The sequence below is a fragment of the Triticum aestivum genome, chromosome 5D (genome assembly GCF_018294505.1).
Source record: "Triticum aestivum cultivar Chinese Spring chromosome 5D, IWGSC CS RefSeq v2.1, whole genome shotgun sequence".
Classification (NCBI taxonomy): Eukaryota; Viridiplantae; Streptophyta; class Magnoliopsida; order Poales; family Poaceae; genus Triticum; species Triticum aestivum.
In genome coordinates, this window is record NC_057808.1 from 554,498,631 (window position 1) to 554,526,573 (window position 27,943).

A 27,943-nucleotide genomic window follows, 5' to 3' on the forward strand; every position below is an offset into this window, starting at 1 on the left:
GGACGGGGACGGGCCGGGCGGGGATGACGGGACGACGGGGCGGGGCGCGGCGACGGGGACTGGGACGGCCGGGGCGGCGACGGGGACGGCGACGGGGACGGTGTCGGACGGCAACGAGGGGCGGCGGCGACGGGCAGAAGAGAAAGAAGCAGAGGGAGAGATGAGAAACTGAATTTTTTTGAAGTGTTTTCTTATATAGAACACCCCTTTAGTACCGGTTGGAGCCACAAACCAGTACTAAAGGTCTGTTTTGGCCAGGCGAAGCGGCGGGAAGCGCCCCCGCTTTAGTACCGGGTGGTGGCACCAACCGGTAGTGAAGACCCCCCTTTAGTACTGGTTGGAGCCACGACCCGATACTAATGGGGGTGCACTGCTAGGCGAGGGGCGCAGAAGTTTAGTCCCACCTCGCTAGTTGAGGAGCGCCAAGACCAGTTTATAAGCCCCGGCGCGGGCACTGCATTGAGCTCCTCTCAAAAGCAGGCCTTCTGGGCCTACCTCTCCTACTCTGCCTGTGGGCCTACTGGGCTTGCGGGCCTGCATCCTGGCCCAACTACAGGTTGGGTTTCTAGTCGTATGCAGGCCGCTCTGGCCCAGTAGGTGGGCTTTTTTATTTTCTTATTTTTTTGCTTTATTTATTTTTTTGAGTTGTTTTTTGCTGTATTTAGAGTTTCTTTGTGAATATTTTTGCTTTAGGTACAAAAAATTACAAACTTTCTGTTAGTGCCGGTAGTTTTCAAATTTGAATAGTTTACATTTTGAATTATTTGAAATTTATGTGAATCACTAGTTTGTGAATAACTTAACTTTGAAAATAGATTTTTCAGTGATTATTTTTTCTTAGTTTAATATTATTCGTCCGAAACCCTGATACTTCGAAAGAGATTGTCCATTTTGTACATGAAGTGCATCCAGTTTTTGCGGTAACCCTCTATACTTTTTTGCACATGCTATGTGGGTGAAATTATGATACCATGCCAACTTTCAACCTTTTCTGAGTTCATTTGAAATGCTTTTCAATTTCAGGGTCATTTAGCTGAAAAAATCTGTAAATGCATGAAAGAATTTGTTTGCACATAAAATTTCTTCGCGTTTCAAATGCCAAAACACATAACTAACCTAACTACTACAGAGATACCCTCCTGGGTGTGAAACACAGAAGAAAGTGATGATGATGAAGCCGATCACATCCAGATCTTTGGGTGTGAAACTTTTTCTTCGCGTGTGTCCCTTTGCGCCGTAGCCATGGAAAATCTTCATCATTTAACTGGATGCTCGGGTCAATATTCACTGTGAATGGAGCAATTTCATCAAACTTTTTATAATCTTCTGACATGTCTGTCTTGTCATCCACTCCCACGATGTTTCTCTTCCCAGAAAGAACTATGTGGCGGTTTGGCTCATCGTATGATGCATTCGCTTCCTTATCTTTTCTTTTTCTCGGCTTGGTAGACATGTCCTTCACATAGAAAAATTGTGCCACATCATTGGCTAGAACGAATGGTTCGTCTCCATACGCAAGATCGTTGAGATCCACTGTTGTCATTCCGTACTGCGGGTCTTCCGTTACCCCGCTTCGTGTCATATTGACCCATTTGCACCGAAACAAAGGGACCTTCAAACCACGTCCATAGTCAAGTTCCCATATGTCCTCTATGTAACCATAATATGTTTCCTTTACCGTCTTGGTTGTTGCATCAAAGCGGACATCACTGTTTTGGTTGGCGCTCTTCTTATCTTGGGCGATCATGTAAAATGTATTACCATTTATCTCGTACCCTTTGAAAGTCATTATATTCGAAGATGGTAACTGGGACAGCGAGTACAGGTCATCTTCAATAGAGGTGTCATGCATGGTACGCGTCTGCAACCAGCCGACGAAACTCCTGGTTTGTTCACGTGTAATCCAGTCATCAGACCGCTCCGGGTGTTTGGAGCGTAGAAAATTCTTGTGTTCGTCCATATACGGAGCCACCAAGGCGGAATTCTGTAGAACTGTGTAGTGTGCTTCAATGAGAGAATGTCCGTCCATACATATTAGTTGATTCCCTCCTAGCGTGCCTTTTCCCTCCTGTTTGCTCTTATGCCGCGATTTAGGAACACCAATCGACTTAAGGTCCGGAATAAAGTCAATACAAAACTCAATGACCTCCTCATTGTGATGGCCCTTGGAGATGCTTCCTTCTGGCCTAGCATGGTTATGAACATATTTCTTTAAGACTCACATGAACCTCTCAAAGGGGAACATATTCTGTAGAAATACAGGACCCAAAACGTTAATCTCTTCGCATAGGTGAACTAGGACGTGCGTCATGATGTTGAAGAAGGATGGTGAGAACACCAACTCGAAACTGACAAGACATTGCACCAAATCATTCTCTAACCTTGGTATGATTTCTGGATCGATTACCTTCTGAGAGATTGCATTAAGGAATGCACATAGCTTCACAATGGCTAATCGAACGTTATCCGGTAGAAGCCCCCTCAATGTGACCGGAAGCAGTTGCGTCATAATCACGTGGCACTCATGAGACTTTAGGTTCTGGAACTTTTTCTCTGCCATTTTTATTATTCCCTTTATATTCGACGAGAAGCCAGACGGTACCTTAATACTGAGCAGGCATTCAAAGAAGATTTCCTCCTATTCTTTGGTAAGAGCGTAACTGGCATGACCCTGATGTATGCCGTCTTTTCCGTGCATACGTTGCTGGTCCTCCCGTGCCTCAGATGTATCTTTTGTCTTTCCATACACGCCCAAGAAGCCAAGCAGGGCCACGCAAAGATTCTTCGTCACGTGCATCACGTCGATTGCGGAGCGAACCTCTAGGCCTTTCCAATAGGGCAGGTCCCAAAATATAGATTTCTTCTTCCACATGGGTGCGCGTCCGTCAGCGTCATTCGGAACAGGTTGTCTGCCAGGACCTTTTCCAAAGACTACCTTCAAATCCTTGACCGTATCATGTACATCAGCACCAGTACGGTGGCGAGGCTTCATCCGGTGATCCGCCTCACCTTTGAAATGCTTGCCTTTCTTTCTTCCGGGATGCCTGCTCGGAAGAAATCGACGATGTCCCAGGTACACATTCTTCCTACAATTGTCCAAATATATACTGCCGGTATCATCCAAACAGTGTGTGCATGCGTGGTATCCCTTGTTTGTCTGTCCTGAAAGGTTACTGAGAGCAGGCCAATCATTGATGGTCATGAACAACAACGCCTTTAGGTCAAATTCTTCCCCCATGTGCTCATCCCACGCACGTACACCTGTTTCATTCCACAGCTGTAAGAGTTTTTCAACTAATGGCCTTAGGTACACATCAATGTCGTTGCCGGGTTGCTTAGGGCCTTGGATGAGCACTGGCATCATAATGAACTTCCGCTTCATGCACAACCAAGGAGGAAGGTTATACAAACATAGAGTCACAGGCCAGGTGCTATGGTTGCTGCTCTGCTCCCCAAAAGGATTAATGCCATCTGCGCTTAGACCAAACCATACGTTCCTTGCTTCATCTGCAAACTCCTTCCCGTACTTTTTCTCGATTTTTCACCACTGCGACCCATCAGCGGGTACTCTCAACTTTCCATCTTTCTTACGGTCTTCTCTGTGCCATCGCATCGCCTTGGCATGCTCTTTGTTTTGGAACAAACGCTTCAACCGTGGTATTATAGGAGCATACCACATCACCTTGGCAGGAATCTTCTTCCTGGGGCGCTCGCCCTCGACATCACCAGGGTCATCGCAGCTGATCTTATAGCGCAATGCACCGCATACCGGGCTCCGTCGATCGATCTGGCTCCACTCCTATTTCCTTGATGCCCTTTCATCATGCAACTGATCGATCCCTTTTTCATGGGCGAATGCCACTAACTCCCACGCGACGAATGCCGGAGTCTGCCTTTGCTCAGCTAGGTTTGTCTTTTAGTTTTTGCGAAGATTGATTGGCTAGGTTGTAGATTTCAGAGCCAGAGCTCGCAGCTCGCTAGCCTTCTAGGGCCTCCATTGGTTCATAGGATAGGATTATCATAGAAATAGGAAACTTGTAGGAAATGAAATAACATGTATCTTAATTTTTACGAGTAGGAATAGAAAAAGAGATGTCATTTGGTTTACATTGTAGAATTTTTTTCATTGAGTCCGGCTAACATTTATTTTCCTTTGAAATATGAAGGATAGAAACCAATCCTATGTAGGAATTGGAAACCATTCCTATGAACCAAAAGGCTCTAAAGAAAAAAAAATCCTATAAATTCGTTCAAACCTAAGCAAGCCTAGGTTCTCACCTAAAGTATCTGGAATGAATTTGTTGGGTTCTACGGTAGGGTATGTCGACTGCAAATTAAAATTTCCTACGCGCAAAACAACCAAGAACATGCTACGGGAGATGGATCACAGTTCGTTACCACTAGACGCGCAGTGACGTGCAGCAGAAGAAGAGTTGGGGCAGCACGTGCGCGTGGATCGTCTCCTCCTCATCCGATCTCCCTCGAACAGCCGGTCGCCGGTTCCCACGTACAGATTCGCCGGAGCGGCGCAAGTGCACCGCCTCTAACGGTATCCGCGCGTGCAGGAGGAACACCGTGCGGCGGACTGCTAGGTCCGATCACACTGTCGGCGGCGAGTGGAGGTGGCTATCCGCAACACATGCAAACCCTAGTGACAGCACCGAAGCGATTAACTCCATAAGTGTGCCGCACCTCCACTATATATAGGCATATGTTGCGGGCTCAACTCTTGGGCCTCGCACAGATCCTAAAGCCCACAAGTCTACTCGGTCACAATCCGAATACAGCTCGGATGACATCCGACCAATGTCCTCGGATATGACCTCGTAGGTTCCTTCCCTTAAGCGCGCGACCCCTTAGGTTCAAGCCGGCTTGGTCGCAGTTCGGATCACCTCTGAACTGCACGAGTGGTAGCGGCCTCTAGCAAGGCATGCCGAACACCAAACAGACTATGAAGCTGGTTAGGCGAACCTGTACAACATTTCACACTTCTGTTCCCTTTGCCACACGATATATGTTGTCGGGCTCAAGGCGAGATTGTCATCCTTGTGCTAGCCCGACCTCTTTCTCGTTCCAGTGATGCCGACCATAATCCGGATTATCTCATAATCCTTGTCGCATGGCCATGTTTATCCTGGTCGGATCACACGAGGGACCCAGAGTATATTTCTCCTGGTTAGAGGGGCAAATCCCATCTTGCTCGACCACGTCTCGCAACATGGGTCTGGACAAACCCGAAACCTACCTTTGTAACTACCCAGTTACGGAGTAGCGTTTGGTCGGCCCAAAGCAAGTCTGTCACCATCCCGAGCACATGCGTCAGCTCAGGTCTTAAGACATAGAACGTATGTTGTACTAGAGACTCACAGATGACATCTCGCCGTGTCTCACAGTTGGGTCTGTCCGACTCAGACCTGATCTCGACTCGGATCCGACTACGTCAAAACCAACCAGACCTTTCCAAGTCCATATTATCCGTTTAGTCCAATGCTCCATGGCTAGTGAGACCGAGCCATCGACCGTGTCATATGCTAGTCTAGTCGACTGAGCGTCCACACAGCCCTTTCGACTAGGGACCTTTTAGGACAGTCATCATACAATGCATAGTCCCACAAACAAGTCACGTACTTGCTGATACACATCATTGATAATGTCCAAGGACTATTTATATTGATAAACACATAGGAAATATCATCATACATGATTGCCTTTACGGCATATCTCCAACAGAATTAATCAGTAGCAAGTAACTGTCAAAACAAAAACAACAACAAGCAACTGGCAGAGAAAATAACCTATCAAGGTCGCGGTGGGGACTACTATCGCGGGAGGAGAAAGGCATCATGGTCAGGGTCACACAGAGAGCAAAGGACTATCCATTTTTTTCTAGTCCCCCAAGCCGTAGTCTTAGTCAACAGTGGCTGCTAAGGTGGCATTGCCTAGTTAGCATTGGTTGTGGTCAAACCAAAGTTTTAGATAGCGCGCTAAGCTTCTTAGCGTCGGCCTGACCAAAAGCTATGAAACGCTATAGCGCAGCTATAGCGTGCTAAGCCCCATTTAGCGTTTCAGTATAAATCAATAAAAAATGAAAAAATAAACATAGAATCAGTCATCAACTTGACATATATATATACTTGAAAATGGACATATATCAACTAGCATACAGCCAAGTTAATAGAAAAATGATACTGTATTATGTAGTTCCTACCATACTCATGCAAACAGCCACATAACATAGTGCAGTTCATAAACTATAGCAGCAAGTCCTAAACTCATAGTCATAATGCAAAGAACAGCCCCATATAGTACAATACATAATAAGGACATATATCAGGAGATGGTTCAATTCATTACATAATAGAGCAAAGTTTGGCATAGCAACTAGCAACATACCACCAGCACACTTTGAATAACAAAAGTGGTACATCAACAACATGAGATGGTCCGGTTTATAAGTTCAGCCAACTAACTTGACATAGCAACATAACGACATACCACCAGCACACTTTGAAACAACAAAAGTGGTACACCCAACCATGCAATTAATCCGAGTCAGCAAGGGCCGAGGGAGACTCATCTTCTGATTCCGACGAAGAAGAATTGGAAGAGGCAGAAAGTATAGCTTCCTCATCGACACTATTAAGGAGAGATTGCAAGCTCTTCTTCCTCTTCTTTCTAGGGGGCGCAGTAGGCCTCTTCTTCTTTTTCCCTTGTTCTTGTGATGTTGAAGCTCTCTCTTGTTGAGTTTGATCTTCATCACCAACATGTTCAACAACATTATCATTTCCAACAATGCCGGTGATGAACTCATTATCCTCGTCCTCAAGAACATCAACGATTGTCTTCTCTATTGGGTCTCTACTCTTGTTCTCTCTCTTATGCTTCATCCTAGAGTTGAACTTGATAAATACAAGATCACTCATCCTATCATGGAGTAGCCTGCTGCGTTTCTTTGTATGAACCTGTGTAAGTGAACAAAATCCAGTATGGAACACATGGCCTCAATTTGAGAAGTGCAAGGAACTATATTTTGTACTTGTGAACTTGTAATTGTCTTTCTTACTTGTTCAAATGCTGACCAATTTCTCTCACAAGCTGAGGAGCTACATGTCAAACTCAAAATCTTCATTGCCAAGTCCTTCAACAGGGGTGCACATGTGCCATAATTCAGCCACCATTTTGCTGCATTAAGACATTGAAACATTATATTAGTTAGGCAAGTACAAAGAGGGGAAACAGAGGAAGTGATATGAAATAACATCACAAGATTTCAGCAAACACTCACCTGGAGAAAAGTTTTTCCTTTTTCTCTGTCGTACAGCAATGTCCATTCCAAATGAATCTTCCTCCGCCTCGTATTTGTCGAGTTCATCAATAAGCTCATCTTGAGTTTTTTGATCTTCAATCATCCTTGTGATGCAATGGACCACGGCTGCTCTAAATGATCCATCCCTCTCTATCACAACCTTGTTTGGATAATAATAGTAGGGGTTCAGAAAGTACCCAGCCAAATGTAGTGGCGACTTGAGTTTGCTGTCCCATCTCTTGTCAATGATATCAATAACACATTTGAAGCGACTCTCATCATTATCAAAACTCGCAGCAATTTCCTTTTTTGCATCCAACATACAACCATATAAGAATCCCATTGCGGGCACATCACTATCCATTCTTCTTAGCACATTAGCCATTGGCTCAAAGTAGTTGACAGCAACGCCAACACCTTTCCAGAAGGCTTCCGATTGCACCGTTTTGTGAGCCATCTTCCCCTTGTCCTTCTCTAAGTAACCCATTTCATGTAGCTCATCTGATCTGAATAGTTTAAGCATTTCCTTCTTGTTGTCTTGCAAGCTTTTAAGATTGAGATAAGCCGTGGCAAACCTAGTAACACCTGACCGTACCAAGTCTTTCCCAAGTGTTTTCCTCATCAGAGCTAACACCCTTGTGTGAGCATACAAGAACACCGTTACTTGTCTTGCTTGGGCAATTATTTTGTCAACCGATCCAAGCTTCCCTATGTCCTCCAACATGAGATCAATACAATGGGCTGCACATCCATTCCAAAAAATGGAAGGTCGCTTTGCTTTCATTAGACTTGCTGCTGCTACATTGACACTAGCATTGTCGGTCACCACTTGAACGACTTTGTCTGCCCCTATATCTTCAATGCAATTATCAACGAGGTCAAAGATGTATTTGCCATTTTTTTGGACAGATGAACAATCAACTGAATTCAAGAATATGACTCCTTGAGAACTATGCACAACTAGGTTCATTACTCCCCTGCCCTTTTTATCTGTCCATGCATCTGTCATTACGGTACAACCTGTGTGCTCCCATGCTTGCTTATGTGGTTTGAATGAATCTAACACCTTCTTCTTCCTTTTCTGCAAGAATGGTCCACTCATCTCATATGCAGTAGGCCCATCGAAGTTTGTGCCAACATCTCCAATGGCCTGAAGCATACATGCAAAGCTAGGAAGTGTGACAGGTGTTATGTGGGATGCTAGCTTCATAGAAAAATTGACATATATATCCACAAGCTCTATCCCTCCTCTGTTGTCTTTGCTGAGTTGACACCTTCGACTGAACCTTTTCGGATTCACAATTTCTTTTTTGCTTCCTCTTGACAGTTTCTTCTATACCAGGCTTGCAGAATTTGTCCATAGGGCCACCCATTGAGCTGCTTGTGCCTGGTTTTGACCTCAAAATCACAACCTGATTGCCATCTTCTTCATCAGTTTCTTGTTCTCCATCGGAGTGATCTAAGTCAACACTAGATCTGAGCGCCTCCAATCCCTCGACCTTTTTTTCCTTCAGCTCAGCACTCTTCAGAAGCAAAGCTATCATCTCCAGCCTGACATCACTAGGAACCTTCTTGCATGGTAAGACACCACAATTCGTTATTTGTGAAAGGTGAAACTTTATCCTTGTAATGCCAGCTGTGCATATCTTGCCACAATAGTTGCATCGCTGCCAATGCTTCTTGTTCACATCTGGAAGAGTGCAATACTTCCACGCAGGGTCATCCGAATCAACAACTTGAGGGAGTGAAGGTGCTGCTACTGAGGCAGTGCTCAAGCCACCAACATCTATGCAAAAAGAAGCGAACAAAATAAAAAAATTAGTTATTGTTTAGGCAGATTAAGGCAATCCAAAGTACGTGATAGAAAAATGTACATCAGTAGCAAATAAACTTTCAATGTATCTGTATTCTGTATATAACTGAAAACTTCAGCAGATTCATTTTTATTGCGAATCTTGAGCATTCAGCTATTCACCATTTTCCTGTAGCAGTACAAGCATCCACAAGAAGAGATAACAGAGGATAGATGAGCTTACCTGCTGACGGGATTTGCTGGCTCATGGTCGCCTGGTGGACACCGTCGCCGCGGGGTGCTCCGTCGCCTTGTGGATGCGGTCGTCGCCGTCAGCAGAGGAAGTGGCCAGGAGGGAGCAGCCGAGAGGAAACGTCCGGGAGCTGCGTCACCTGGTGGAATACCCCGTCGCTGGGAGGGAGTGGCGAGGAAGGTCAGTCGCCGGAGTGGCAGCTCAAGGCCGTCGCCATGGTTGGTCGTTGGTCGGCCGCCGCCATGGTTCCTGTTTGAGATGAGGACGGGAGTGGGGATAGGGTTTGGCTCGAGAGGAGGGTTGGGGGTATTCGACTATTGGTAGGCTTGGGCTTTGGCCCGCGCAGCGATTTCATTTTGGACCGAAAATTTTAGGTCAGAGACGCGGGACGCTAACGCTAGAGGCCCAATTTTAGCGCTAAGTGACATCTAGCGCGCTATTAGCACGCTAACTCTTCGTACGTGAAATCGAGCTTCGCGTAGCGCACCACAGTCAGGATGCGTGTAGCGTCGCTATAGCGCGCTATCTAAAACTTTGGGTCAAACCCGTTGGACTTGGTCCTAACCGAGTAGGGTTGTTTTTTAGACCTCAAGGTTAGGTGAAGGTGTATATCTACTGGTTTTGGAGTCGAGAGTTTTAAATTAAACCGTGTAGTTAGTTTAAGGTTGAAATGTGATTTTTTTTGTTCAGTATTAGGAAATCAAGCATCCATAAATACGATCTTTTGATAACCCACGATTCTAAATATTTTTGGTATCAACCATGTAGGCCAGGATAAGTGGTGCTTCACTTGGCAATGACAGGTTCTAGCCAACATTATGCCGGAAGCCGCATACTAGCAGAATCAATCTGGCAAATGGGGGCAGGCACCTAACTTCAGGAGGGCGCCAGCCGCCGGGGATTTGGGAGGGAGAAGATACCGGACAGTCTACCCAAATATTGGCGCTTGCGTTTTGAAACATATATATTGGGGCTCAACGGAATACCTTACTAGCACCCGAGGCGACTGAGAAGTGGCTCCGCGTAATGCGGATCGCCTCAAGGCGACGCCTGACCCTGGCGCCGTGCTGGTCGCCGGCGCCGCCGTTGGGTGGCTCAGGATCTCGTTTTTCCTGCCTGGCTGAAGCGGGAGCGGAGGAGGCTGCTCCGTTGGCCGAGGACATGTCCACCGACGTCCGTCCCATGCAGTCTGGCGCGGCTCGTCGGAGGAAGACTGACGACGAGCTGGCTGAAGAGTTTTGGGCGGATATAGGATACCCAACGCCCGCGTCTAGGGTGTGGGAGAAACCGCATTCTCGACATACAGATGAGGTGCTCTCTGTGTGTAGGTCGGACGCGGTTGCAGTCTCGTCGCCGGAGGAGGCAGAGGGCGTCGTGCTTCCTGTCCCGGATGCAGACAAGACGACGCTCGGCGAGGTGGATAGTCTAAGGTCTCATACTCCGGCAACTCGCGGCGTCCACAGGGTGGCTGGCTTGACTAGGCCTCTCGTCAAGCCGTGGGTCGGACCCATCCCGCCTCCTCGGATGTCGCCGCCGAGGACACTGGGCCATCTTCTGCCGCCGGAGTGGCTCGCTGCTGGGGCGTCCTCGTCGTAGTCTACAGCTGCGCCGCTCGCGTCGGGATTGGCCGTGCAGCCCGCCGAGCCTACCGCGGTTCAAACCTTCGATCCGACTTCTTCGGCAACTCCAAGTCTGACTCGCGATCCAATGCATCTTGGACGTCCATTACGGATGGCCAATCTCGAGCGTTGGCTAGGCCACATGTGGAAACGGGTGCAGCCAGAAGAAAACCCTAATCCCACTCGTTCGTTCGCGGCCGTCGTTCGCTCTCCTGTGATGTCGCGTCGGGACGCCTCCTCCGCGCCGTCGGGGGCCGCCGCCGGCTGCCAACCTCCGAGCTCTGCGCCGCCGCCGATCGCCCGCTCTCCCTCGGGTGGGGCTCCCGGCTTCGCACCAGGTGTGTACCAGCCAATTCGGGCTGTCCAAACGGCCGCGCCTCAGGCCGTGCTTACGCCGTCGCAGCCCGCGCCGGTGCAGCCACCGCCGTCGCAGGTCGTCCAAGCCACGCAGCCACATCAGTTTGCTGGTTACCATCCTCAACAACCGCAGTTCCTCCTTCATGCTGGAGGCGGGTATGTGCAGCAACAACAACACATGTCGGCTCCTTCACAGTACCATGCATTGCCTAATGTGACGCAACAGCAGTTTCAACACCTCGCCGCCGGTCCGCCTGTCTACCGCACAGCAGCCGCCGGTCCGCCAATCTACGGCAATGTAGTCGCCGGGGTTCCTGCCGCAGCCCGGCCGCGCAAGCAGAAGGGTGGTAAGGGCGGCCGCATCAAGCCCCGCCAAGGTGCAGCTACTCAACATCCTGCTCCCCCGCAAGTGGTCGCCGCTGCTCCTATTTTTGCTTCTGCCCAACCAGTGCAATCCTTGGCTCAGATGCCCAGCTTGCCCGCTGCGACAGCAACGCAGATGCAGTTTGCAACTTTACCTTTGGACGCCCAGCATATTCAGTCTGCAGGTGTTGTCCAAGAGGCATCAGTACCCAAAAAGCTTTGGTGTTCCAAATGCCAATCTGCTGGACACAAGGCGGACGACTGCGAGATGCAGCAATATTGCTTCATCTGTAACAAGACCAATCACCCGATGACCATGAGACGGTGCCCTGCCTTAAAGCTACCAAAGCCGGCGGCGATGCTATGTGGTTATGGAACTGAAACCATGGCGTTTTTTCAGATGCCTGATAATGTTTGTAGGGAGGATCTCTCACAGCAGGACTCACGGATAGCTTTGGTTTCGATTTCTGGTGGTTCACTTTCTGCCAATATTGTGGAGGTGGAGGTGGCTAAGATTGCTCAGGTTCAGCATGAGTGGAATTGGGAGGCGGTGCCACATGGTGAGGATGCATTTCTGATGTCGTTTCCTAGTGAGGAGGTTTTGCAGAGGGTGACCGGTTTTGCAGTTTTCCTCAAGTCTCACAATGTCACCATCGAGTTCAAGCCTTGGAAGTCAGACGAGATACCACATCGTTTCGAGCTTATTCCTATTTGGGTACATGTGCACGGTGTGCCTCACGCTCTTCGTCATTTCTTGGGTCTTTGGGCGGTCGGCTCGGTTATTGGAGCTACTCTGGATGTCGATCTTCTATGTTTGCGTCGCAGAGGAATTGTTCGTATTCAGGTAGCGGTGCTGAACCTTGATGCTTTCAAGAGAAGCACAATTGATTCTCTTACTTCTGACGTGGTCGTTCAGAGGAAGGGTTATGAGTTCCGGTACAGCCTGGAAAAAGAGGACTTTCGTGTTGATGCTGATTTTGTGCCTCGAGTACGGGAGCATGGGGATGATTCAGGAGGCGATAAGGGACATGAGAGGGGTGACACAGTGGGGGGCAATGATACAAGTAAAAGGCCCAAACCCACTTCTTCATCATCCAACAACACCTCGGCCCCTCCTACCTCGGGCGGAGTGGTACCCATGCAGATGGCCATTGACGTCACACCGTCGAACCCTCATCGAGGCTTACCTGCCACAGCTGCTTCTTCGTCACTCATGGGGTCTTCTTCGTCGGTGCCGGCTACTTCGTCTAACATTGCTTCTCCGACGACGCTGGCGCCCAGGTCCTCGACGCCGCCATCACCGACTCACTGGTCGGCGCCGCCGCACCTCGACGACGGGGTCACATGCGTCCCATACCGGAGGGGATGGCAACCGCGGTGGTGAATGCGAGCGCTCCATCGCCTACACCTGTCTCTCCGACTCGACGGGGAGTGATCTTCTCCCTGTCCATTCGTGCTTGCCAGGAGTTTGCCAGGGCGGAACTCCGCGCGTTATCATCTACACCTCCATCACCAGGGGGCGTCGGCTTCCGGTCCCGAGGAGGCTGAGGAGCAGCCCCTGCGATCTTCTTCTTCACCACCACAACAGCCTACTACGCCTCTCGGAGTCGTCGGGACAGGCTCAGCGTCCGATATTACTCCTTCTCTGCTGAGGCGCAGCGGGCGTCATTACGTCAGGACTGACGGTTCAGCAGCCACCGACGAGGACTCTATGGTGAAGGCCATGCGTAGGACGACTGCGCGCAACCTCGACTTCGAGGGTACACCCTCTCGCAAATCTTTTATGTCTTTTGATAAATCCAAAGTATCTTCAAATATCACTAGACTTGGAGTGTCACTAGGACGTAATGAGAAAGAGATAGACTTTTCGGTTAGGGCCCTTAAACAAGTGGAGTTCGACCGGATTACGGTTGCTCCTAAGTTGTCGAGCTTTGTTGACCCTCTCGTGTCAGATGAGGAGGATGAGGATGCTGATGCTAATCATGAAGGCAAGCTTCTCTCTCATTTGGTTAAAGACACGACTGAAGTAGACTTTGACGATACTGTACGCGACACTACGCTTTGTGAGCTTGTCGCGTCGGTGCGTAAGAATAAGTCTAACTCAGGAAAGAAAAGAGGGCGCTCTTCTAAGAAGGCAAAGGTCTCTAAACAAAAATTGGTTCAGCATGAGAGGCATGTTTTGGAATAGCAGAGGTCTAGGTGACTTGGCTAAACACAAACACATTGCCGATTGTGTAAAGGATCATGTGTTGGACTTCGCGGCTATCACTGAGGCGGGCAAACGTGACTTTCCAACACGTGATCTGGACCACTTCTCATGTGGTTTGGACTACGAATGGCACGTCTTACCGCCGACCGGGAGGTCTGGTGGAATATTGCTAGGTATTAACTCTACGTACTTGCAACTATTGTCCTCGTCAAAGGGGGAGTATCATATCAAATTCCACCTTCGAAACAAGTCTGACAATTTCCTTTGGAGCCTGGTAGCTGTATATGGCGCCGCTCAAGAGGAGTTTAAGTCTGCATTTCTAAAAGAACTTGTTAATACCTGTCGAGACAATCCCCACCCCATGTTAATCAGGGGGGATTTTAATATCCTTCGATATCAGTAGGAAAAAAACAATGACCGGTTTGATACAAGGTGGCCTTTCCTCTTTAATGCTGTTATCGACAGTCTAGATCTGAGGGAGATCACGATGTCTGGTCGTCAGTATACCTGGGGCAATAACCGATCGGTGCAAACCTTTGAAAAACTTGATCGGGTGCTAGTTACCACCGACTGGGAATATAAATATCCCCTAGCCTCGGTTCGGGCATTAGAAAGAATTGAGGCCTTATCGGATCACGCTCCATTGCTCACCGATTTTGGACAATCAATCCCAAGCTCTGACCGTCACCAATTTAAATTTGAATTGGGATGGCTCACTAGAGAGGGATTTCATGACCTGGTTAAGAAAGTGTGGGCACGCCAGCCTCGCGGTAACACACCCATTCAACGATGGAATAATCGAATTCGCGCATTGCGTCGATTCCTTCGTGGATGGGCCATGCATACTGCTGGCATCTACAAAAAAGAAAAACTGCGACTATCTACCTTAATTGATTCCCTTGATAAAATAGCGGAGGTGAGACCTCTGTCTGCAGTTGAGATTGAGCAAAAAAGCAATCTAAACGAGCAGATAGCCCGCCTACTACGTGAGGAAGAGATTAAATGGTACCAACGTTGCAAGGCGGATTCGCTTGTGCAAGGTGATGATAATACGAAATACTTTCAAATGCTTGCCAATGGCAAACATAGAAAGAAACGCATATTCGCCCTTGACCAGGAGGAAGGCCGAATTGAGGGGGACGTACCACTTAGAACTTTTATTACTAAGTACTACAAAGAGCTTTTTGGACCTTCAGCTGAATCAAATTTTCAGCTGGATGAATCCATTACTCATGACATTCCTCAAGTTACGGAAGCGGAAAATGAATTCCTAACCTCCCCGTTCTCTGAGGAGGAAATTCGAACCGCGGTGTTTCAAATGGAACACAACAAGGCTCTGGGTCCGGATGGCTTTCCCGCAGAGTTCTATCAATGTTTTTGGGACGTCATTAAGGCAGACTTGGTTCAGTTGTTTAACCAACTGCATGCTGAAGACCTTGACATTTCTCGTTTAAACTTTGGGGAAATTATCCTATTGCCTAAGATGAAGGAGGCTAGTCGTATTCAACAATATCGTCCGATTTGCCTTCTGAATGTAAGTTTTAAAATCTTTACGAAGGTCGCAACTAATCGGTTGAACGGGGTGGCTGACCATGTCGTGAAACCCACTCAAACAGCATTTATGCAAGGCCGCAACATATTAGATGGGGTGGTCGTCTTGCACGAAACTGTACATGAGCTTCACCGAAAAAAGTTGAATGGTGTCATTCTTAAAATAGATTTTGAAAAAGCCTACGATAAGGTTAAGTGGCCCTTTCTATTGCAAACTTTGCGCATGAAGGGGTTTTCACAAAAATGGTGTCGTTGGGTAGAGAGCTTTGTCTCTGGAGGCAGTGTGCTATAAAAGTTAATGATGACGTTGGCAACTATTTTTAGACAAGGAAGGGGCTTCGCCAAGGGACCCCGCTTCTCCTATTTTGTTTAACATTGTGGCCGACATGCTAGCTACCCTTGTTGAGCGGGCTAAGCTGGACGGTCAAATTAGTGGTGTCATTCCACACTTGGTAGAAGATGGTCTATCTATTCTACAATATGCGGATGACACTATTCTATTCATGGATCATGATCTAGATAAGGCAAGAAATCTCAAGTTGCTCTTATGTGCTTTTGAGGAACTTTCTGGTCTCAAAATTAATTTTCATAAGAGCGAACTTTTTTGCTTTGGCGATGCTGCAGAATCAGCACCTGAGTATGCTGAGATTTTTGGATGCCAGCTCGGGCAGTTTCCGATTCGATATCTGGGTATTCCCATACACTATTGGCGCTTAACTATCGCTGAGTGGAAGCATGTGGAAGAGAGACTTGAGAAACGCTTAGCCAGTTGGAAGGCCTAGCTCTTGTCTTACGGGGGACGATTGATCTTGATCAATTCAGTTCTAAGCAACATGGTTTTATATATGTTGTCATTCTTCCACCTACCGAAAGGGGTTCTCCAGCGACTAGACTACTTTAGATCCAGATTTGTTTGGCAATGCGATAACGAATCCAAGAAATATCGACTGGCTAGGTGGAGCGTATTATGCAGACCTAAAAGTCAAGGGGGGCTGGGAATCCAAGACCTTGAGATTAAAAACATTGCTCTTCTCAGCAAGTGGGTTTACAAACTACTCACTGAGAATGGAGTATGGCAGGAAATCATTCGCAACAAGTATGTGGGATCCAATGCCATTTCTCAAGTTCATTGGAAACCTGGGGATTCGCATTTCTGGAGTGGTGTGATGAAGGCCAAGGAATTCTTTTTCCAATTTGGGACCTTCTCAGTTAGGGACAGTTCTCAGGTTCAATTCTGGGAAGATATCTGGCTAGGGAATAACCCACTAATGGTGCAATATCCGAGCTTGTATAGGATTGTTAGACATAAATTCGTCACAATCAAACAAGTTTTAGGACAAGAAAACCCTGATATTTCTTTCCGTAGGGACCTTTTTGGCCCTCGCCTGGCAGCATGGAATGAATTACTCACTCGCCTGGAGGACATTCAACTGTCAGGTGAGCCGGACATTTTTCGATGGAACTTGCATCAGAATGGCAAATTTTCAGTACAATCCATGTATGATGCAATGGTTCATTGTGATGTTCCAGTTGATAACAGGAAATTGTGGAAGCTCAAAATCCCTCTAAGAGTGAAGATTTTCCTCTGGTTTCTTAACAGAGGAGTCATCCTAACTAGAGACAATCTGGCACGACGAAACTGGCATGGTTCCAAGACATGTGTCTTTTGCCAACATGACGAGTCTATTAAACACTTATTTTTTGAGTGCAAGTTCGCTCGGGCAGTTTGGGCCATAGTTCAAGTAGCTTCGAATCTATACCCACCACGTAGTGCACGGAACATGTTCGGTAACTGGTTGCGGGGTATTGATAAACAATTTTCTGCACATATTCTTGTGGGAGCGGCGGCCTTATGCTGGGCACTGTGGCTTACCAGGAATGATGTGATTTTTAATAACAAATGTGTCTCATCTCCTATGCAGGTTATTCATGTGTGTACACGATGGCTCCGTACTTGGTCTATCCTGCAGAGGCCGGAGGACATAGACCTTTTTATGATGGCGTCTACATGGCTGGAGCATACGGCCAGGGAGGTTTTCTACCCCCATGGATGGCGGTGTGACCTACGGATAGGATCTGCCACTCCTTATGCTGGACATGTTTTTTTTCGATTGACATTGTATCAAATTATTTTTGCTTTTAGGGTATTCTGGAATTTTTTGGCTGTGTGCATCTAGCTATGCAGAGGCCGGGCTTTCTTTCGATGCGATTGTATCACCTCGATATATCTATTCAATGAAATGTCCTTTATCGAAAAAAACCGCCTTACAGGAAAAAAAACATATATAACGGGGCACATATGAGTCACCAATTTTTTTGTAAAAAAAAATTACAATAAGTAGCTGAGTGGTGAGCCGATCTGCCACACTTGCAAGGATCGTCGCCTCTCTCGGGCTGCCTCGTCGGACGCCGCAACCTTATTTGCATATGTCACATGGTCATCACTATCGATTGATCATCAGATGGACTTGGACGATGGTGAACTGTTGTAGGCCTAGAGCTTGAGCTTGCCACCGTACTCCTCAGGGAGCTGGGACTCGTCGATGGCGTCTCGAAGTGTGGCGTCAAGGTCCCTATCAGCGACGAACACAAACTTCTTCTTGGTCTTGTCATCGATTAAGGGGTACACAATCTTCCACGCAGCCATGAATAGGTAGGGCACGTGGATCAGGAACACGCGGCCCAGCCGCTCTGGGTAATAGCTCTGCATGATGTCCAGCCCTGCCAGGTACCCACGGATGTCGCAGTTTGCATACCCCCATCCCTTCAGGTCTATCACCGCCGCAAACTTCTCCTGCCCTGTCGGCAGCCTATAACGAGTCAGAAAAACTGATCAGTTAACCACACGATCGATCAACTTTTAGCTACTCCCTCCGTAAAGAAATATAAGAGGGAGTAGCTAGTTAGCACACTAAATGCATGCAAAACTGGCCGATCTATGTGGGGCACATACTTGGTGCAGATTTTGTCAAAAACATAAACCACATAGCGCTTGAGATCTTCGTGATCACGCCGGACAGGGAAGTGGCGCCCACCATAGAGATATGACATGGGGCGACCAAGACGGTCAAAACCTTGGTGGCGGTCTCTTCCCTTTGCGATCTCGCCGCGCACCTCGTCGTCGGAGATGAAGCCATGGGGCTTGGTGACACGCTTCCAGGCAAGATACCGGAGAAGCATCACCGATGCCTTGTTGATGTTGTGGTCCCGGGCGCGCAGGAACCGCCGCAGCGCGAAGTCATCCTCCCCCTGCACGCGAACGATAGTGATAGATGAACAAATGGATCATCATCCAGGTGTACATACGTGATTGGAAAGCAGGTTATATGAGGATGATTGACAGAGAGATGCATTTATCAAGATCGCTAGGTGGTTTATGAATCTGGATGTAATCTTTACTTGTAGTTTTTTTTGTACTGCCTTGACAGATGATGTATAGATTGGAAGTATCTCCCGTAAAAAAAAGATAGAAGTGTTAGATGGACTAACAAGAGACCGATGAACCAGCCGTACGTCCTCTCCGGGAAATAAATTAACTATGCATCCAGAGTGGTGTGTGATTGAACTGGTCGATCACGGCGGTGTGATTGAACGTGGTTGTTCGACAAATTGAGGAGGAATCAGGAGACGGTTGATATATATGTTGCGGTACCTTGGCAGAGGGGTCCTGTGCCTCAACGAACTCCCTGAGCTCCGCCACCTTCTTCCACTCCGCCGCGTCGCCGTCACCGCCATGGCCATATTGGCGCTCATCAGTACCGCAATCCATATTGATCCCTGCTGCGATGGTGGCGCTCGATCTGCTGTGTTGGTGTGAGAGTGGCGGGAGGATGGATCTGTTCTTATAGCCGGAGAAGGCTTGGCCTTTGGGGTGATCAGTTGGACTGTGAGTGAGTGAGTGAGGTGTCCCACTCCCATCTACTTCTTGATGGTGCATATTGATGGATTGGTTGACGCTGAAATGGACTTGAACCTGCTAGGAGTAATCTCCTAGCTTCAAAGCTCGTCACATCCCGACTGTGAAACTTAGTTAGGACTTAGCACCCTGGCCGGTCTGTAAATCAAGATTGCTGACTACTCAATCTATGAAAATGATTCGTGTGCTTTGGCTCCATGTTGCAGAAAGCAGAAGCGCGTCCGCATCAACTTATTTATTTACCCGCCTGTGACACTTACATCATCATAGTAACATCTCTCTCTCCAGCTGCGTTAGTAACATGGACATATGACACTCGCTTTCTTCGTAATTATTATAAGGAACTTGGCCACTTGGGAACTTAACAGTGGAGGTTAATGGCGGACGGAGACAGTACACCCAAAATAAAACAAAATTCATTACTACTCCGAGAGAGAGAGAGAGAGAGAGAGAGAGAGAGAGAGAGAGAGAGAGAGAGAGAGAGCTGAGGCTGTGCAGAGGCAATTAGGCAGATGCTATGAGCAGTGATGTGAGTGAGTGTGGTGTTCTTCGGCAGGAAGGAACCACCGAAACGGACCGCACACCCGTACGCCGGTATATGTCTCCTATTTTCTTCAGAGTCCATCAGTTAGACTTCACCACTAATCCTACCAGTCCTACGTACGTGCCATGTTGGAGTAACATGGATCTCACGCAAGTAGGCTGGGTAACATGGAAAATTCCTAAGTCGCCTGAATTTAGAATTGGGTCATTTGAATTTCGTTTGAATGAAGGACCAACCCGAGGGAAGAAGGAGCTTGCCGGAGAAAGCCCTCTAGGTCTATTTTAGGGTGGCAAACGACTCCACTATCTATCTTAGGATGGCAGTCAGCCCATTATCTATCTTAGGGGTGTGGGGGTGATGAAAGTTTGCCAAAGACATTGGCCATTGTCGGGGCTAGGCGATGGCTGGGGTGGTGGGAGGCGGTTGAGGGGAGGGTAGGGCGGCGAGGCTGGCGCGGGAGCGCCGCCGGCCAAGGGTGGTGGTGTCTGGCAGTCCGGCCAGTGGTCCTTGAGCGGTTTTGGAGAAGAAGGCATCGGGAGGTTAAAGAAAGGATCCGGCTGTTCGTTTTGCATCGGACGGCTGAAAACAATCGGCTGACCTAAATTAACTTTTCCATCGACTTACACCTAGCCACTTTCTTATTCGTAAGGATAACTAGCTAGCATTCACACTAGCTACTAACTGGAGAACTCCTTTCCTTCCGAGCAGTTTTAGCATGCTTCCTTTTACCCTCTCTTTTCACATGAGAGGTAAGAGCATATAGTAGATCTGATCCGTTGATCACATTAATTAGTGGTCAGATTACCTCTTACATTTTTACTTTATATGTAAAAAGAAAGGGTAAGAGGGAGCATGTTAAAATTTGCCAATCCTTTTTGTACATACCTGTGAGACTGTCCTGGAATTGCCAACTTGATAATGAACGGCAATGGCAGACACAGAGACCAGGCACACATACCGTTGGACTTGAGCCGCCTCACGCTGTGGTTGAGAGAAAGAAACTTGGCATCCGTTGGTCCTCACGTTCCACACGACACGACACGGCATAGTGTTGAGTAAACTGCTGGCGACTTGATGGTCCAGGCGTGTGATGAGCGAGTTATTGGACAACAGCGGCAAGATCGCGATGGTTTTATGGAAATTCGAACCGCGGTGGTTCAGATGGAACACAACAAGGCTCTGGGACCGGATGGTTTTCCGGCAGAGATTTATCAATGTTTTTAGGATGTGATTAAGGCGGACTTGGTTCAGTTATTTAATGAACTGCATATTGAGGACCTTGATATCTCTCTTTTAAACTCTGGGGACATTATCCTACTGCCCAAGTCTAAGGAGGCTAGTCGTATTCAACAATATCGACCGATTTGCCTCCTAAACGAAGTTTTAAAATCTTTAAGAAGGTTCTTAACTAATCGGTTGAATGGGGTGGCTGACCATGTTGTCAAACCCACCCAAACAGCATTTATGCAAGGACGCAACATACTAGATGGAGTTGTTGTGCTGCATGAAACTGTGCACGAGCTTCATCATAAAAATTTGAATGGAGTCATCTTTAAAATAGATTTAGAAAAAGCCTATGATAAAGTTAAATGGCCATTTCTGTTGCAAACTTTATGCATGAAGGGGTTTTCGCAAAAATGGTGTCGATGGGTAGAGAGTTTTGTGTCTAGAGGTAGTGTGGCCATCAAGGTTAATGATGATGTTGGCAGCTATTTTCAGACTAGGAAGGGGCTCGCCAAGGGGACCCTGCATCCCCTATTTATTTTTAACATAGTGGCTGACATGTTAGCTACCCTTGTTGAGCGGGCTATTGGACGGTCAAGTCAGCGGTGTCATTCCTCATTTGGTAGAAGATTACGCGGATGACACTATTTTGTTCTTGGATCATGATCTAGAGAAAGTAAGAAATCTCAAGTTGCTTTTATGTGCTTTTGAGGAACTTTCTGGTCTCAAAATTAATTTTCATAAGAGTAAACTATTTTGCTTCGGCGATGCTACAAAATCCGCACCTGCGTATGCTGATATTTTTGGATGCCAGCTTGGGCAATTCCCGATTCGGTATGGGTATTCTCATACACTATCGGCGCTTAACTATCGCTAAATGGAAGCATGTGGAAGAGAGACTTGAGAAGCGACTAGCCAGTTGGAAGGCGAAGCTCTTGTCATTCTTTCACCTCCCAAAAGGGGTTCTTCAGCGTCTCGATTACTTTAGATCTAGATTTTTTTGGCAGTGTGATAACGAATCCAAGAAATATCGACTGGCTAGGTGGAATGTATTATGTCGACCTAAAAGTCAAGGGGGACTTGGAATTCAAGACCTTGAGATTAAAAACATCGCTCTTCTCAGCAAATGGGTGTAAAACTACTCACTGAGAATGAAGTATGGCAGGAAATCATTCGTAGTAAGTAAGTGGGATCCAATGCTATTTCTCAAGTCTATTGGAAACCTGGTGATTCACATTTTTGGAATGGGGTAATGAAGGACAAGGAATTCTTTTTCCAATTTGGAACATTCTCAGTTAGGGACGGTTCTCAGGTTCGATTCTGGGAAGACACCTGGCTAGGGACCATCCCTCTCATGGTGCAATACCCTAGCTTGTACAGGATTGTAAGACATAACTTTGTCATGATCAAACAAGTTTTGGGACAAGAAAACCCTATTTATTTCTTTCCGTAGGGATCTTTTAGGACCTCGCCTGGCAGCATGGAATTAATTACTCATGCGTCTGGAGGCTATTCAGCTGCCAGGTGAACCGGATATCTTCCGATGGAAGTTGCATCAGAATGGCAAGTTTTCACACAAGTCCATGTATGATGCAATGGTTCATAGTGAGGTTCCGGTTGATAACAGAAAATTGTGGAAGCTCAAGATTCCTCTAAGGGTGAAGATATTCTTCTGGTTACTAAATAGTGGGGTCATCTTAACTAGAAATAATTTGGCACGACGCACCTGGGAGGGTAGCAAGCAATGTGTCTTTTGCCAACATAACGACTTTATTAAACACTTATTTTTTGAGTGTAAGTTTGTTCGGACAGTTTGGGCCATAGTTCAAGTAGCTTCAAACTTATACCCCCCACGTAGTGCATGTAACATGTTCGGCAACTGGTTGCGGGGAATCGATAAACAATTTTCTGCACACATTATTGCGGGGGCGGCTGCCTTATGCTGGGCATTGTGGCTTACCAGGAATGATGTGGTTTTCAATAATAAGTGTGTTTCATCTCCTATGCAGGTTATTCATATATGTACGCGATGGCTCCATACTTGGTCTATCCTGTAGAGGTCGGAGGACAGGGGCCTTTTTATGATGGCGTCTACATGGCTGGAGCGTACGGTCAGGGAGGTTATCTACCCCCATGGATGATGGTGTGATCTCCGAATAGGATCTGCCACGTCATAGGCTGTACTAAACTTTGTTGTATTTCGCTTTTTTAGTTTTTAGACCTTTGGACTTGTGGATGTGTGCATCTAGCTATGTAGAGGCCGGGCCTTCTTTCGATGCGATTGTATCATCTCAATAATTCAATTCAATGAAATGCCCCTTATAAAAAAATGTTTCCCTTGTGCAGCTCGCTTGTTCTGTGACCAGACCATCCATGAGGGCAAATTTTAGCATGGTCTCTCTTACCTCTCCTTTTTCTATGAGAGGTAAGAGTACATAATAGATCTGAGCCATTGATTTCATTAAATAGTGGTATGATTTACTCTTACCTTCTTACCTCCCATGTGAAAAGAGAAGATACGAGGGAGCATGTTAAAATTACTCATCCATGAGACATACAGATTTCCTCACTTTTCTTGTGTGTGTCGTTCCTTTGCCAGTTTGCCTTCCTTGGTGATTTAGTCGTACTTCTCATATTCTATTGATCTTAATTTAAACTTCCAGAATTTTGACCAAAATTCTAAAATTCTAAAAAAATATAAGTTATGGCATGAGGAAATGGATAGGCCTTAGATTCTAATGCTATAGTTAGATGCTTATCTTAATTGTTTGCACTATTTATGGATGTTGTGGCTTAGCGTATAATCAGAAGTATGTGTGAGTACATGGATTGGCAGCACATCAACTTAGGTCTTAATGTTTTATCCACACAATCATTATCAAGCTACAAAAGTTATTGTAAAGGATTGTGAATAACAACAACTAGGTGATCTTCCGGTCGAGAATGATTTAGTATATATGAAAACACAAACGGTTTTTCCTTAGCACAACTAAAAATTGATCCACTTACCACACTCTCTTTACTTTTCTTGTAGTTTAAATTATTATAACGTTCAATAATTTAAACAAACAACAACCAATCTTTCCAGCACTTCCAATGATCGTAGCTAATTTGCATGCACTAGTTCCTTCTGCTCCTTGCTGGGCTTAACACTCTACTTACCAAAAAAATATACAATTGATCCCCTACACTTGTGGGTTATTGGCATCCTACACGAGGGATGGCATTGTGGTGTGTTTTATTCCCTAGTTCCATCCCCGTCTGGTGAAACTCAGCTAGATATGGCTTCGTCGAGTAACTTCTGAAGTCCCCCCCCCCCCTCACTTACCTGGTCGGAGTTAGGATTGTCTTCTGGGCCTCTTCGATATTGGCTTCACCAAGATGGCTATCTTGTTGGGGAACGTAGCAGAAATTCAAAATTTTCTACGCATCACCAAGATCAATCTATGGAGTAATCTAGCAACGAGGGGAAGGGGAGTGCATCTACATACCATTGTAGATCGCGATGCGGAAGCGTTGCAAGAACGCGGATGAAGGAGTCGTACTCGTAGCGATTCAGATCGCGGTTGATTCCGATCTAAGCGCCGAACCACGGCGCCTCCGCGTTCAACACACGTGCAGCCCGGTGACGTCTCCCACGCCTTGATCCAGCAAGGAGAGAGGGAGAGGTTGGGGAAGACTCCGTCCAGCAGCAGCACGACGGCGTGGTGGTGATGGAGGAGCGTGGCAATCCTGCAGGGCTTCGCCAAGCACCACGGGAGAGGAGGAGGGAGAGGGGTAGGGCTGCGCCAAGAGAGAAGAAGTCTCGTGTGTATGGCAGCCCCAAAACCTCAAGTATATATAGGGGAGGGGGAGGGGCTGCGCCCCCATCTAGGGTTCCCCCCCCCAAGGGGTGCGGCCAAAGGGGGGAGAGAGGGGGGCGCCCCACTAGATGGGCCTTAGGCCCATCTGAGCCTAGGGTTTCCCCCTTCCCCCCTTCCTGCGCCCTGGGCCTCTTGTGGGAGGCGCACCAGCCCACCTCTTGGCCCACGCTTGGCCCACGCAGCCCTCTGGGGCCGGTGGCCCCACCTGGTGGACCCCCGGGACCCTCCCGGTGGTCCCGGTACGTTACCGATAGCACCCGAAACTTTTCCGGTGACCAAAACAGGACTTCCATATATAAATCTTTACCTCCGACCATTCCGGAACTCCTCGTGACGTCCGGGATCTCATCCGGGACTCCGAACAACATTCGGTAACCACGTATATCTATTCCCTATAACCCTAGCGTCATCGAACCTTAAGTGTGTAGACCCTACGGGTTCGGGAACCATGCAGACATGGCCGAGACGTTCTCCGGCCAATAACCAACAGCGGGATCTGGATACCCATGTTGGCTCCCACATGTTCCACGATGATCTCATCGGATGAACCACGATGTCGGGGATTCAATCAATCCCGTATTCAATTCCCTTTGTCTATCGGTATGTTACTTGCCCGAGATTCGATCGTCGGTATCCCGATACCTTGTTCAATCTCGTTACCGGCAAGTCTCTTTACTCGTTCCGTAACACATCATCCCGTGATCAACTCCTTGGTCACATTGTGCACATTATGATGATGTCCTACCGAGTGGGCCCAGAGATACCTCTCCGTTTACACGGAGTGACAAATCCCAGTCTCGATTCGTGCCAACCCAACAGACACTTTCGGAGATGCCTGTAGTGCACCTTTATAGCCACCCAGTTACGTTGTGACGTTTGGTACACCCAAAGCATTCCTACGGTATCCGGGAGTTGCACAATCTCATGGTCTAAGGAAATGATACTTGACATTAGAAAAGCTCTTAGCAAACGAACTACATGATCTTGTGCTAGGCTTAGGATTGGGTCTTGTCCATCACATCATTCTCCTAATGATGTGATCCCGTTATCAACGACATCCAATGTCCATGGTCAGGAAACCGTAACCATCTATTGATCAACGAGCTAGTCAATTAGAGGCTTACTAGGGACATGGTGTTGTCTATGTATCCACACATGTATCTGAGTTTCCTATCAATACAATTCTAGCATGGATAATAAACGATTATCATGAACAAGGAAATATAATAATAACCAATTTATTATTGCCTCTAGGGCATATTTCCAACATATCTATCGAGCTTGCAGTAGTCGACGCATTCTGATCCACATCTATGAATCCACGACCACTTCTTCTAGAAGCTCCTAGGTTTCAACAAGGTTACTCCACTACGGGGGCAGAGGCGGCGACGGCTCATGCCAAACCACCGATCGATGCAAAAGGAAGACGGTGCTAATATTTTCAAGGACTTGCTTGTAATTTATTCTTCTTGTAAGGTAGTTATTGTAAAGGTTGATTTATTTAATATATGGCCTTCAACCTAATGTGACCCCGTCTTCGGAGAAGAGGGAGTACAAGGGGAGGTCCGATCTTCACGGCGTAGGATCGATAAATGGGTGGGGATAACTAGCTGCAAGCAGCCGGAAAAAGGAAAATAAGAGATTATGACCCGACGAGGAGGATGCTTACCGAAGCTTGCAATCCGAACATTCGCCGATCCACAACCCGCAACTGCCCCACACAACCGCGCTCAAGTCATGGAGCATGGGATAGGTGCAATCCGCAAGGGAAACCACGAACTCTAACTCACACAACACGATCTAGTCGTGAAGCACGAATTAGGAGCAATTTCTCAAGGAATCACGAGAATAAGGATAACAAGAGCTCTCCAATCTCAGGAGGAGTCTATGTCTTTGGTCTTTGATAGAAATGGAAAAGTCCCCAACGAAGGGAAGAGCTAGCCTATTTATAATCGGGACAACCCCCCTGGATAGGTGTGAAAGAGAACCAGCTTTGTTTTGACTAAATGGCTTAGAGACTTAATGAGGTAGCTTCTGGAATACTCTCGTTGGAGGTGGTTGGCAGTTCCGACCAAACATTGTTCACTGGAGTCGAACAATGTTTCCTTCAGCAGCAAACTCGAGTTCTGGGAACCTTCCGCAAGTTGGTATCCAAACTCGTGCAAAACATTGTTTCGTCGGAATTGGAACAATGTTTCTTCAGCAGACAACTCATTCTTCATGAATTCCTAACTTTGTTTCTTCACCATAAAACATAGTTTTGCATGGACTGAAATGTGTTTGGCCTTCTTTGATATCGCACCTGAGTTCAACCAACAACAAATGAGGTGAAGCCAGAACCATGTTTTCAAGGTAAAATGATATACTTAAGTTAGCGTTCACCTGATCATTTATTTGCATTGCGCGGCTTCTTGTGATTGGACCGTTGATGATTGGTGGTGTGGTGCCCATGGTTGGGATGTCCTCATCATCCTCCCCCTCTTGAGAAGGAGTCATCCTCGACTCTAAAGACCCAAAGTATGGGGAAAGATCAAAGACATTGAAGGTTGGGCTAACACCATATTCTTCTGGAAGATCGATCTTGTAAGCATTGTTGTTGATCCTTTCGAGCACCGCAAATTATCCATCACCGCGTGGCTGCAGCTTGCACTTGCGTTGCTCAGGAAAACGGTCCTTCCGAAGGTGTACCCATACCAAATCGCCTTGCTGGAACACCAGCTTCTTCCTGGTCTTGTTTACCCGCTTCGTATATTGTTCAGTCATTTTCTCAATGTTCTCCTTTGCCTGGGCATGAAGTTTCTTGACGAAATCAGCATGCTTACTTGCATCAAGGCTGGTTCGTTCCTGTAGTGGCAAAGGCAAAAGATCGATGGGAGCAATATGTTTGAATCCATAAACAAGTTCAAATGGGCAAAATTTAGTGGTCGAATGTACCGCCCTGTTATA

At 47.1% G+C, this 27,943-nt stretch overlaps 2 protein-coding genes across 2 annotated transcripts; both read right to left on the reverse strand.

The window, feature by feature from the left end:
- Positions 1-6,469: 6,469 nt before the first annotated feature.
- Positions 6,470-7,799, reverse strand: LOC123126183 (uncharacterized). The gene is made up of 3 exons (XM_044546564.1): positions 7,286-7,799; positions 7,064-7,182; positions 6,470-6,962 (listed from the first exon to the last, which is right to left on the reverse strand). Exons 1-3 carry the CDS (start codon positions 7,791-7,793, stop codon positions 6,543-6,545), a joined length of 1,047 nt encoding a protein of 348 aa, XP_044402499.1. The 5' UTR covers positions 7,794-7,799; the 3' UTR covers positions 6,470-6,542.
- A 9,855-nt stretch (positions 7,800-17,654) lies between these two features.
- LOC123126184 (phosphatidylinositol transfer protein 3) lies at positions 17,655-19,349 on the reverse strand. The gene is made up of 3 exons (XM_044546565.1): positions 19,103-19,349; positions 18,404-18,699; positions 17,655-18,260 (listed from the first exon to the last, which is right to left on the reverse strand). Exons 1-3 carry the CDS (start codon positions 19,217-19,219, stop codon positions 17,945-17,947), a joined length of 729 nt encoding a protein of 242 aa, XP_044402500.1. The 5' UTR covers positions 19,220-19,349; the 3' UTR covers positions 17,655-17,944.
- Positions 19,350-27,943: the final 8,594 nt, after the last annotated feature.